Source organism: Citrus sinensis, chromosome 3, assembly GCF_022201045.2.
Source record: "Citrus sinensis cultivar Valencia sweet orange chromosome 3, DVS_A1.0, whole genome shotgun sequence".
In the NCBI taxonomy this organism is placed as follows: Eukaryota; Viridiplantae; Streptophyta; class Magnoliopsida; order Sapindales; family Rutaceae; genus Citrus; species Citrus sinensis.
Window position 1 is genome coordinate 11,313,122 of NC_068558.1, and position 12,685 is coordinate 11,325,806.

General features: G+C 36.3%; 1 protein-coding gene across 1 annotated transcript; it reads left to right on the forward strand.

Annotated features, from left to right (window-relative positions):
• The first annotated feature begins 6,679 nt into the window (after positions 1–6,679).
• LOC102625795 (probable beta-1,3-galactosyltransferase 14) lies at positions 6,680–10,890 on the forward strand. Its single transcript, XM_006493541.4, has 7 exons — positions 6,680–7,349; positions 7,797–7,949; positions 8,035–8,117; positions 8,265–8,364; positions 9,032–9,145; positions 9,742–9,884; positions 10,457–10,890. The coding sequence occupies exons 1-7, from the start codon at positions 6,970–6,972 to the stop codon at positions 10,540–10,542; spliced, it is 1,059 nt and encodes a 352-aa protein (XP_006493604.2). The 5' UTR covers positions 6,680–6,969; the 3' UTR covers positions 10,543–10,890.
• Positions 10,891–12,685: the final 1,795 nt, after the last annotated feature.

Genomic DNA, 12,685 nt, shown 5'->3' on the forward strand with positions numbered 1-12,685 from the left:
TCATAGAAAGCAGCCCCAAGTACTTCTCGTGCTTTGAAACCACCTTGAGCTTGAATAAGTTCTTAATGGTCGAAATTTGATCATCTTTCACATTGTGGCCGAAAAACATTGATGACTTGTCGAAATTAAAAATCTGCCCGGAAGCCGTAGCATATCAATCAAAAATTCCTTTGATGCATACAATCCTCCTTTGAAGCTCTTGCAAAAATGAGATTGTCATCAGTAAACAACAGATGGGAAATGGAGATATTGTTACCGAATTTCAGCCCATGTATCAGCCTCTGACTTTCAGCTTGCATCAGTTGATTTGAAAAAGCCTCTACACACAATATGAACAAATATGGGGAGAAAGGGCACCTTTGTCTTAGCCCTCTTTGAGGTTGAATTAGACCCCTCGGCACACCATTGATAAGGACTGAGAAAGATGATGTGGTTATGCAGCCCATTATCAGTTTTACCCACTTATTAGAAAAGCTTAGTTTCAACATTGTTTTCTCTAAAAATTTCCACTCCACCCGATCATAGGCTTTGCTTATATCAAGTTTTAATGCCACTAACCCATTCATTTTCCCCTTGCTATGTCTGATTTTATGAAAACATTCATACCCAATAATGATATTGTCAGTGATTAATCTATTGGGAATAAAAGCACTTTGTGCTGGGGAGATAACATGCTGAAGAATATGTTTCAACCGATTAGCTATGACTTTTGTAATAATCCTATAAATGACATTGCATAGACTAATGGGTCTAAAATCAGCAACTTTTCTAGGCTTTCCTATTTTCGGAATTAGAGCAATGTAGGTGTGATTTAATGGAGCAGTTGTACCTTTCTCATTGAGAATATGCAAACAAGTGCTGACGACTCCTGTTTTGACTGCCAGCCAATGCCTTTGGAAGAAAACAACATGTAATCTATCCGGTCCCGGGGCTTTGGTGGGGCACATCTGAGCTAAGGCCTCTGTTACCTCCTCCTCTGTAAATGGTTGATCAAGCTCATCATTCATTGCAACACTAACTTTTGGATTTAACCCCTTTAAAGCAGCTTCTAATTAATCTTGAGTTAGATTCGAGGAAAAAAATAAATTTGTGAAGTATCTGTAAATTTGCCTTTCCACTTCTTCATCATCTTCAGTCCAATTTCCTTGATCATTTTCGATGCCCCATATCTTGTGTTGTGCAAATTTTATTGAACTCGCAAGTGCACGAATCTATTATAGAATAGACTAATGGTGACGAGTGTCGATCCCACGAGGAGGTGAATTTTAATTGTGTGTAGAATTAATTTTCTAAATGGGTGGTTGGATTTGTGGTGAAAATGATTTGGATTATCCTAAAATTAGAATTGAAATGGCGATAATAAATTGAGGAGAAATCTATTAAATTGACGTACTTGGGTATCTGGATCCGCATCAACATGCACCATGGGCTAAATATTCCTTATTAATGCCAATTAAATCATGAGGGGTGAATCCACACCTCATGAACCACACTCTAATCAATATGGTGCTAAGGGCTTACCGTGCCAAATAATAATAACTTTGTATTAGGGAGCCGATGAAACCAAGGCGGTATTAAACAAGACTATTATTATTTGTCAACGAGAAGTCAAAACATCCACAAAAATTAGAGGGGAAGAGAAAATAAATTTACCAAATAAAGCCCATGACACATGTTGAGACTTCACCTTCAACCCAAGTTTGAAAGAAAATTAGCTACTCATAATTGAACTAGGGGCAAAATAAAAATTTGTTAAAATACATAAAAAATACAAGATGGAGAAGGAATTACAGAAAATGGATCCCAAAAATGGATTCAGAGATATCAAATTAGAGGGGGAGGCCCCCTTTTTTATAGATACATTGAGTAAATCGTGCCCATCGGATTAAAAATAGTTTGGACGCTCATGATTACGCCACGTCATCAGTCAACAGTACGCGGTTTGACCATGTGGATGAACAGTAACACGGTTTGACCCGGGTTGAACAGTGACGCGGTTTGGTTGAAAATAATCCTGTGTGATGCATGTACCATATGCGAGATTTTTGGTCCACTGATATGCTGCTACGTCACCATCAACAGTACATAAGAATTTTAGTCCAATAGGATCGTGACACCTCATCAGTCAATGCCACATCATCGGTCAATGCCCCGTCATTGATCCGTCTATGTGAACAGTGTCGTGAACAGTAACGTAGACAGTACCGTACACGTGAATAGTACCGTACATGTGAACAGTGCCGTTTTTCCTTTTATGCTCCTCCTAAGGTTTTCGACCGTCCTGAGTTCAAAAGTGATGTCCGTTTTGCCGTCTGATCTCTCGTTTATTGTGAAATGATCATGATACCCCTAAAATACTTAATTAAAATAAAACACACATAATTAAATTATAAGAAGCTTAAATACATAAAAGTAAGGGTTGTTAGTAAGACGTGAAATGTAAAATGACGATTTTCTCATTTATAAATATACATTTTCTAACACTCAACATCTTGTTCTTTCGTTTCCTTGATGATACTTTTGAATGAAAGAGCTTGGTATTTTTATCTCCTTGTTTAAGCCAATCTGCTCTTGAGCGGTGCTTCCAATAGATTTCTTCTTCAAGCAAGAATTCGTGAATTTGCTTTTTAATCATTTTGATTTCCTCCCCGTTGTCTTCCTGCTTCTGATCCTCCATTAGCTTTTCAAGCTTATTAATCAGCATTTGAAGCTTCTTTTCCCTGCCACCGAATTCTTTTCTGCTCCAATGTTTTAGCTGAACTAAGGACTCTTTTGCTGTTTTTGCAAACATTTGCACCACCGTATCCCCAGACCAGTTACCATTGCAAGACCACTCCGCTTTGATAATTTCCTTGCATGCTTCGTAGGAACTCCACATATCTTCGTAATAGGTTCACGAAAAATTTCTTCTTTTATAGTTCAACTTATTACTTCTTTCCTGAACTTCCATTAAGATGGGATTATGGTCGAAGCTCCAGCTTACAAGATTTGTTGTCATTGCATCGTGGAAATGATTTGTCCAGTCTTTACTGCAAAAGAATCTATTTAATTTCTCCTCAATGAAACTTGACCCGAATCTCCTATTACACCAAGTGTAAGAACAACCATTACTCCCCATATCAATCAAATTACAATCCCGAATGGCCTTCCTAAACTCGTTGATAGCATTTGGGTCTCTATCATTGCCTCCATTTTTTTCATGCAAGTGAAGAATTTCATTAAAATCATCGAAGCAGAGCCAAGTAGTGGAAGATAAACATGCAAGCCTTTGGAGTAAAGTCCAAGTATGCCTTTTTTTTATCTGCTCTGGATGTCCGTAGATTCATGTACACCTCACCCATTTCCCTCGCTTAGTTTGTACTTCAACGTCTATATGGTGGCTGCTAAAAGAGGTAATGTTGACTGTGATTTCTGAGCTCCACTTCAGAGCTATTCCCCCGCTTCTCCCTTTACTGCTAACTGCAAAGCATCCATCAAACTTTAATAATTTGCCAACTTTTCTTATTTGCACCGACATCAATTTGGTTTCACACAAGAAAACAACTTGAGGTTTGTGCATTTGGAGAATGGTTTTGAGTGCTAAGAACATCCGGTCATTCCCCATTCCCCGGACATTCCAGCTGAGAAGCCTCATGGTTCTCGGCGAGGATGGCCACCAGCCTCCGCCGATAAGTCTTTTAAAGTTTTGATATCTTGTTTTTTTGTGTTTGCGTTTTCCCAGCTCAATTTGATCTTTGCTGAGGGTGAGATACAGTGCAAGTGTATGGTTGTTGCTGCCATTGGGCTAGCTAATTTTTTTTTCTTACGGTGTGGGCTCCTCCAATAAATTGCTTCTCTCTGCCGTTTAGAATCTCCCCGTCCCTGTTTTGCTCCACTAGTACTGCTTATTTCCCTAGCCTGTAGTTTCCACTTCCTACGTTTGGACTTCATTTGACTTGCTACTGGCCCATTGTCCACTCCCTCTTCAGAGCTTATTTGGCCTATGTTGTACTCTTTGGTTGAGTTTTTGACTTCTTTTTCCCGCTCTTTTTCTTTTCTTTCTTTTGTGATTAATTTCCCGTCTTGCTCTGCTGTGTCAGCTTCTGTAACTTCTATAGCTAGCTTGAGTTGTCTCCTCGAATTCCCAGTTTCTGGAATTAAATGTTCTCCATCTACTCTGTCATTTTTTCTATAGACTGTTGGGTCTAAAGGTTCACCCGCTTTGAGAAGATTGGATTCAGATTCAGATCCATTTTCAGTTCCCGGGTGTTGTTGACTATTTTGCATTTTCTGTTGACTTTGGGTATCTGAAGCACCATTTCCCTTCTTGACGTGGTTTTGTTCTCGATGCCATCTATCTCGACGATTCTGCTTTATTTTTTCAGCTCGTGTTGCAGCTTTCATCTATTAGTCGTAAGGGAGGTCTTCCTTGGGTTGCCCTTTATACTCTATGCATTCCTTATATTGATGCCCTATAAGCCCACAACAAAAACAAAAATCTGGTAGCCTTTCATACAGAATTGGGATTGGGATGTTGCCTTCATCTTTTGTTTCCACTTCCAGGATTTTCTGAAGTGGTTTAGTGATGTCCACCGAAATTCGAAGCCTTACCATCTCCCCAATACAGTTCCCCTCTTCATCTGTATCTACTTCTTCCACCGAACCAATATACTCTCCCAGTTCTTGGACCATATCTCTGTGCATCCATGTAATCGGCATATTACGAAGATGTACCCAAAATGATGTGTGAGTGAATGATTGGTTGGCTATGTCTCCAATGCCTTTTGGTTCCGTTAACACTATTAAAGCCCTATCAAAATGTCAGGGCCCTCCTCCCATGACTCTCTTTTTATCAGCCTCCACAGCAAACTTGAACGTGAATATGTTACTTCCCAAACTCTCTATCCTCACTTCTTTATTTGTTCTCCATATCTGTAACATAGCAGATCTGAGACCTTCTAAATTTACTCCTCTTTGGTGCATAATCTTTCCCACCAGACAGCAAGCTGCTATTTGTTCACCTCTAGCACTCTTTCTACCCATGAGTGATATTTTATTCGGCTGATCTCCTTTGATAGAAATAGCTTTGCATTTGCGTATTAACTCCTCTGTATCCATGCCTGGCTAGTTCACACATACTCCAATAATGAACTTCTAAGAGTTTTCCTACAACAATCCCTGTGATTAATGAACTTCATCCTTTTAATGACTCTCACTACCAACCTCAGAATAAGTTGAGGCCAATACTACAAGAAGTAAAAAACCACACCTGTCAAAGAGTGGCTATTTGAGCCATAAAGACTCTTTTTTCCTCTCATTCATGGTTTTCTCACGGAGAGGAGAGCACCTGTGAAGAGAGACTGCCCGCCCAAAATTATGATGCCTATAACTCCAACTTTGTTGTCTAGACACGGTTAAATGGTCAGATTGAGTTGGATGGACAATGTACTTGCTCAAGGGTGGAATGGACCTTTTCTCTTACAAAAATTACTGAAAGATAAAACGTTGCAGTTTCACGTATTATTTTAAAAGAAAATTATGAAATTTTAGAAGTCATAAAAAGTTTCTCTTAAATTTTTAGCGATATCATCATTTTTCCCCCAATTTTTTTTAGCACATCAAGTCAGTATTGTGGTTTGATGAAAATTATATTTTACCACTAGTTTATACGGTTAGTACTTTACTACTTTTCTATTAAAAATACGTAAATATTGAACGAAATATGGGTTAAACGTTGATTTTGCCCTAGAGTATAAAAGATGATTTCATTTGTTGAAAAAAAAATTACAAAGAAGAAAAATTTATCATTTGTCCATCAAATATTAATTCAGTATCAAAATTTTCTTAAAATTATATTTTATCACCTAATATTTAGGTTGTTATCACTTTACTACTAAAACTTTAAAAATAATTAAATATTTAACCTAAAGTATAAAAGATGATTTTTTTCATTTGAAAAGAAGAAACTTATATGAGGGAAATTATCTTAGAAAAGTAGCAGTTACATGAAAAAAAAAATGGCTACTTTTTTTTATTATATAAACATGCAGTCCAAGTAATACAAGTCAAACACTTCAATTTTGATAGCATTAGTAACCCTAAGCTATTTTAAACACTACAATGGCATTCAAATAGTCCAAAATTATCACTTCATCATTCAAAAATTATGTTAACGTTTTGCCTTCAACATGAAATTCCGTAAATGCCTTACGATATCAACATATTTTTTACTTTGTTAATATTTTGGTGATAAAGTGACAATAGCTTTAACATTAGATAGTAAAATATAATTTTTAAAAAAATTTAGTATTGAATAGATATGTCGAAAAAATTCTGAAGGACAAAAAATAATGTCTATTTTACAATTAGACGGTGCACTTTGAATTTAACATAAAATTTCTTAAGTAATCTTATTGTATCAATAAATTTTTAACTGTGTAAACATTTGATGATAAAATATAATTTTTATCAAACAATAGTACTGATTTAGTAAAAAAAAATTAGGTAAAAAAATGATAATATCCCAAATTTTTATAGTTGTCCTTACCTCCTTGCTTGAGGAAGATAAAGAGGTTGAAATGTCTCTTTCTCATCCACCCTCCGATAGGTTTCATTTTCTTCATGATCATCTCATGGCATAATGGTTTTGAGATTAGAGCTGATTTAAGCATTAGTAAAAATTAATCTAAAAATGGTTAAAATGGTTCGTAATTTAATTTTTTATTAAAAAATCACAATGAGATATAAGAAATTATAATTAATTATTAATAAACCAAAAATGAGTAATTGGTTTCTAAAATAATCACTGAAGCATATAGAAACTGAAAGCAGCTTTATGGAAACCGACACCATTTGATTTAATTTTGGCTTCTCTTACACTCAAAACAATGAGCTCAAATTTCTTCTTCTTCTTCTTCTTCTTCTCTGCTTCTGCTTCTCTTCTTCACCCAACAACTTAACTAACTTAACCAGATACGCCGATACAATACAATGCCTTCGTCTCCCAAATTCTTCTACGCGCGATCAGCCGCGTCGCCGTCCCCTCGCAAATCGACGGTCCTGATCTTCTCCTGCCTCATCATCGGCATCGCCGGATTCGTCCTCGGAATCTCCGCATTTCTCTACGCCGGCCGCGGCGCCCACCGCTGCTCTAACTTCAACCCGACATCGGTCAGAGTCGTCTGGGACAACCACGGCGAGGGCAGTAATGGAATTAGTGGGAGTCAAGACGACGACAATAATAATAATAATAATATCAAGAGGCATAAAGTTATGGGCTTTGTCGGGATTCAAACCGGGTTCGGGTCCGGTGGTCGACGAAGATCGTTAAGGATGACGTGGATGCCTTCTGATCACCAAGGCCTCCAACAGTAACGGATCTTCTCACTTTTGGTTTAATTTAATTTATTTGATTTATTTATTATTATTTTTTTTTTTTTAGAAATGAAATATGTACTAGATATTTTTAGAAACATTTTATGAGCTAAATATTCTTGTAATTATCTGACTAATTATTTAGAAATTTTTACACTTATCCAAATTTATCCCACTAATTTGGATGTGGTAAAAGGAAATATTGATAAGAATATTCTAGTAATTATCTGATTTTTTTTGGGGGGGGGGGGGATAATATGTAGTAATCGTTAATTTTTTAGAATTTTTACTGTGTCAAAATTATCAGTTTAATTTGATCTGGATATTCTAGTACTCATACTCTTAATAATTGTTATTAGCATTTGTAGATTGTTTATTTATTACATGTTTATGTCTTGCATTTTGCCGTAAAGATTTAATTTAGATGAAATGTGCCTTTGCAGGTTGGAAGAAGCTACTGGTTTGGCTTTCAGGTTTATTATTGGAAGAACCAATGATCAGTCCAAGATGGCAGAGCTCAGAAAGGAGGTTGCAGAATACGATGATTTCATTTTGTTAGATATCGAGGAGGAGTATAGTAAGCTCCCATACAAAACGTTAGTGGTGACAGTAAATTTGTTGATGTTACTTATAAGAAAAGGGTAGTATTAAAATCATTCTTATATGGGGTCCTTATTACAGGTTAGCATTCTTCAAAGCGGCTTATGCACTCTATGATTCCGAGTTTTATGTCAAAGCTGATGATGACATATACTTGAGACCAGGTGATTAAATTTACAAAATATTTATTTATACTTGGTACATGATCGCACCTGAAGAAGAGTAGATTTAGAAAAGTTATTTCATTTCTCCTCTCACTTTTACTCGAAGTTTCTTCTCATGTCATTGCTTTCCTGCTTATGTAACCACAGACCGCTTGTCACTGCTTTTGGCAAAAGAACGTCCTCACTCTCAGACTTATCTTGGATGCATGAAGAAGGGTCCAGTATTTACTGATCCCCATCTCAAATGGTTAGTGCTAAGCTGTTCATTTCTAGCACATTATTTATTTAACTTTTTTCTTTGTTTCTTTCTTGCTTGGTGTTTCTGGTGATTATTTCTCCTTCCATTGATGCAAATTCCTTGGTGTAGTTAAATAATAAATTCAAATGAATTGGAAGTGCCAGTTCAGTTGTCAATGTCTTTAATCAAACAGTTCAAAGCAATTGGGTATAAAAGGAGTTTATTGGAGCTCGTCTTAATGAATGTAAACGAATATAAGTAGTCATCATGATTTTGAATTTAAAATTGATTCAATCACTTGCTGATATTAAAGCTGTTAACCATGGGAAATAGTGGCAGATATAATTTTGGGCCTAGGATAAGACTTTATGATTCAAAAATTACCTTACCATGAATGAAACTCAGATCAATGCTGAAATAGCAGCAGATTTAGTTTTGATGAGTATTTTGCAACCAGAAAACTATGACTTGATCTCAACAAGCTATGTTACCCAACTATAGTCTAAATATGTTTGATAAATAATCCTGACAGAATCATAAATCCTGAAACATTTTTTCTTGAACTTCTGATTAGTAGCTATGGGGTTATTACAAGGGCTTCGTATAGGATAGTCTCTGAATTTGACACTAAGCTGGAGTAGTAATTAAATTAATCAGATCTACTAAATCCATGCAGGTATGAACCACAGTCCTATTTACTTGGGAAAGAGTACTTCCTTCATGCTTATGGACCTTTATATGCTCTTTCAGCAGATGTTGTTGTAAGTTTGGTAGCTCTCAAGAACAACAGGTTTGTCTGCTTTCTCACAACCTACCGCCCGAAATGCACTGGTTATAACAAATGCTTTTTTCTCATTTTTCTTTATGATGCTGTATTTATCAACAATTGTGATACGGCTCATCTCTTCAGAGAATTCCATTGAATTGGTGAGTCACTGATAGCGTTGTGCAGAGTTTGACCTTCTACTTGATGATTAAAAAATGAAAAAAAAAAAACAAAAAACAAAATAAGGCAAAACCGGGAGGGGGGGGGGGGGGGGGGGGGGGGGGGGGGACACCCTGTGTGGAATCTCCTTAGAATGGTTAGTTTTGCTCTTTCTGGATGAAACTACTGGCCCATGGCCAACTTGCGTCCTTGTTTCTGCCAAGCAGAAAATATGTGGGATGAAATCTGCAAAGTATGGTAGATTAGCTTTTTGGCTGCTAAGGAATTTGGAGTTTAGAAGTTGGAAGATGAACAGGAAACAATCCTCTTACATGATACATGTCTCAAGGAATTTGAAGAGCTCCTTTCTTAACTTAAGATGGCTATAGAGATTAAAAGTAAATAGTTCTTCTGAAGTCTCTACCTTGAATATGATGATTTCCATGTTGTTTGTATTGCAGCTTTCGGATGTTCAGCAATGAGGATGTTACAATTGGTTCATGGATGCTTGCAATGAATGTCAACCACGAAGATAACAGAGAACTTTGTCAATCGGATTGTACATCATCATTTATTGCTGTCTGGGATATTCCCAAATGTTCAGGTTGGTGGCTTATCTGAACCAAACAAACATAGAGGTGAAATGGTCAATAGGATTAAGTTCTAAGCTACGTACGGTTTCTTACCTTCTCATGGAAATTAATTTCGACGCTCATCTTCATAACAACCCGTGCACTAGAATATGAAATTCAACAACATTGTTTAGCTATTCAACAGAGTGAATAGCATTTTAGTTGAATTATCTGTCTTTGAAGCCTTTATGAAAGCAGAGTGATGGCAATTTGTATCTGGCAATCACTACAGGTAAAACTTTATGTTTGCCAACGAAGTGCACATGATTTACAATATAACATGAGGCGGAAGTGGCTAACTGAAAATGAAAAAAGTAGGCGCATTTAGTGTCTTTAACATGCTTATCTATTACATCATTAACAACAGCTTCATTCAAAAGCTATTGATCTGATAATTGACTCATTTCAAAATGTTGCATGCATAGTCAACGGATTTGTATCCTTTGCATAGATTTTCCAGATTCTTTTTATATGAAGATATATTAATGCTGAATTCTAAAAAATTGGATGGAAATGTTACTCTAATACTGCTATCATTATCTAGGGCTCTGCAATCCGGAAAAGAGGTTACTGGAACTTCATCAACAGGAGAGCTGCTCTAAGAGCCCAACAATGGTGTCTGATGACTAGAAAATTTTTGCTAGATCTTTCCCAGTTTTGTTAAAATTTTCGAAAGGTACTTGCACAAACTACCCCACTTCTCGAAGGCTGTTGTTTTGCTATCAGGTACATTTATTTAGCCATACCTTCATACAATTCTATTCCCTTGCAATTCCTCCCCCACTCCATCCAAACCCCTCTTTTTCCTTGTAACATATCAATTTTTTCATGAGATTATTTTTACCGAGCGGGAGTTTTACATCACAGTTTCTTTCATTAGGTTGTAGATTTTACGAATGCCAGTGGTTGACTTTTAAATACCCATGTAAACTGTATTCTTTTCAACAAAATAGCTAATCTTGAAAATTATTGTTTATTGCATTATTGTTGTTAAAATTTTTGTCTAGTAGTTTACAAATAAATAATGGGGCATAGAGTTACTTGGTTCTAAAGATTCATTGTATGTACCCATCTGAAGCCTTGTAAGCAGCATTAGGGTGGTGAAAGTTCATAGTCCTTTCGTTTGATCATATTCTGGGTTTAAATCAATGGTAAATAGGATTTGGATTCTTTATCGATGTAAGCTATTCTCAGCTTTAAAAGATTTCAAATTGTCCGAACATTCTTATTAGTACGTTGTTAATTCTCAGTAGTACATCAATTTGGAAACATATATAGGATTTGGATTCTTTGTTGGTGTAAGCTGTTCTCAGCTTTAAAAGATTTGAAAATGTCTGATCATTCTCAAACTTTGTAATTCTGCAATACCAACCAACAGTCACAAAGTTGTTTCAAAATGATAACAATAATAACTAATAATCAATCAATCAATCACAAGGCTCATAACCAAATCTGGATATGAACATTGTACACTCCTTGTTCGGTTCACCAAAAGCTTTTAGCATCAACATGCCATTACTTTGTTGGCATTGGAAACAATGACGATTTCTAATAAATGGCTTAATTGTATAAATTTCAACTGAGTTTGTGTACAATCCCAAATGGCCATGAAAACCCAATCCGTGGTGAACCACCAGCCGTGCAGTATAGGCCCAAACCTTGAGCATCAGCATAGGAACAGTTAGTCCCAGGAAAGGGTGAAGCCACCACTGGGCTCAAAGCCCAATGGCAACTGCCTCGCCTTGGTTCTCGCCTTCGGCATAATGTTGGAAAACTATTCTCTCTCATGACTAGGTACGGCTAGGCGTCTCTCCCGTAACCGTAAGTAGAATAAATAGGCCCTCGAATATATTAGTCAGAATTGTATCATAATAGAGTTAAACTAAATTAGTTCTACAAGATTCTTGTTTATAAATATCTGTAGATTTCTTCTCATTGTATAAGCGTTTTAGTATTACCCAAAAACCAAAAAAAAAAAAAAAAAAAAGTGAAGCCTTTTAGATTTTAGGTTCAGAAGAGTCAATTCTTATTTAAAAAGACAGATTTGTCTACATTTTAGGCCTTAAGATGACGGACAACAGCCCTCTTTTTTTTTTTTTAATGTGATAGTACAAGGTTCCTCTTAAAGACTGGAACATTGGGAAACTCACATAAACATTGAATGGTGTGAGGCTCACTCACTGATCATGTGATTGGTGTAAGTTATAATATATGTAACTTAACACTTGCCCATTGGAAATTTGGGTTAAATATGCAGTTAAAGATTAGTTCTGGCTGATATACAAAGTGTAACACCCAGATCAAGGTGGTTATTAGTATTCTGATGCTAGACTATTATTTATTTACCATATATTCTTCAGCCTTATCCAACCAATACAAATACTTTTGAAGTATCTTTAGTAGACATGTGAGATGCTCAGTTGATACCTGCACTCTTTGTCCGCTGCCCAACTCAAATCCTAACACAACACAGATTATTTGAGCTTTCCCTCTGGATTGATCTACTTGAATTAGAGACAGACAATTGGAACAGAGATAAATTGGGGAAAAAAAAAATTGCAGACTGTAGGTCAAACTTAACAGCCAATCCCTTGGGAGAATTTGGTTTCATCAAAAACCCGCATGTGAGACATCTCTCTCTTTCTCTCTCTCATTGAATTTGATGTTATGGTTACCCATGTTCTGATTAACTAATAAGTATAATGTAGAGTTGTCAATGCATGTGGTTGACATACACAAAAGTCATTTTTGTTATGATATATTTGAATGCCAC

Bases quoted from the DNA above. Each gene is read 5' to 3' on its own strand.
- LOC102625795 (XM_006493541.4), top strand. From the start codon at position 6,970: ATGCCTTCGTCTCCCAAATTCTTCTACGCGCGATCAGCCGCGTCGCCG. The intron at 7,950-8,034 runs GTTAGTGGTGAC...TCCTTATTACAG, and splicing joins AGTAAGCTCCCATACAAAAC to GTTAGCATTCTTCAAAGCGG. The intron at 8,365-9,031 runs GTTAGTGCTAAG...AAATCCATGCAG, and splicing joins ACTGATCCCCATCTCAAATG to GTATGAACCACAGTCCTATT.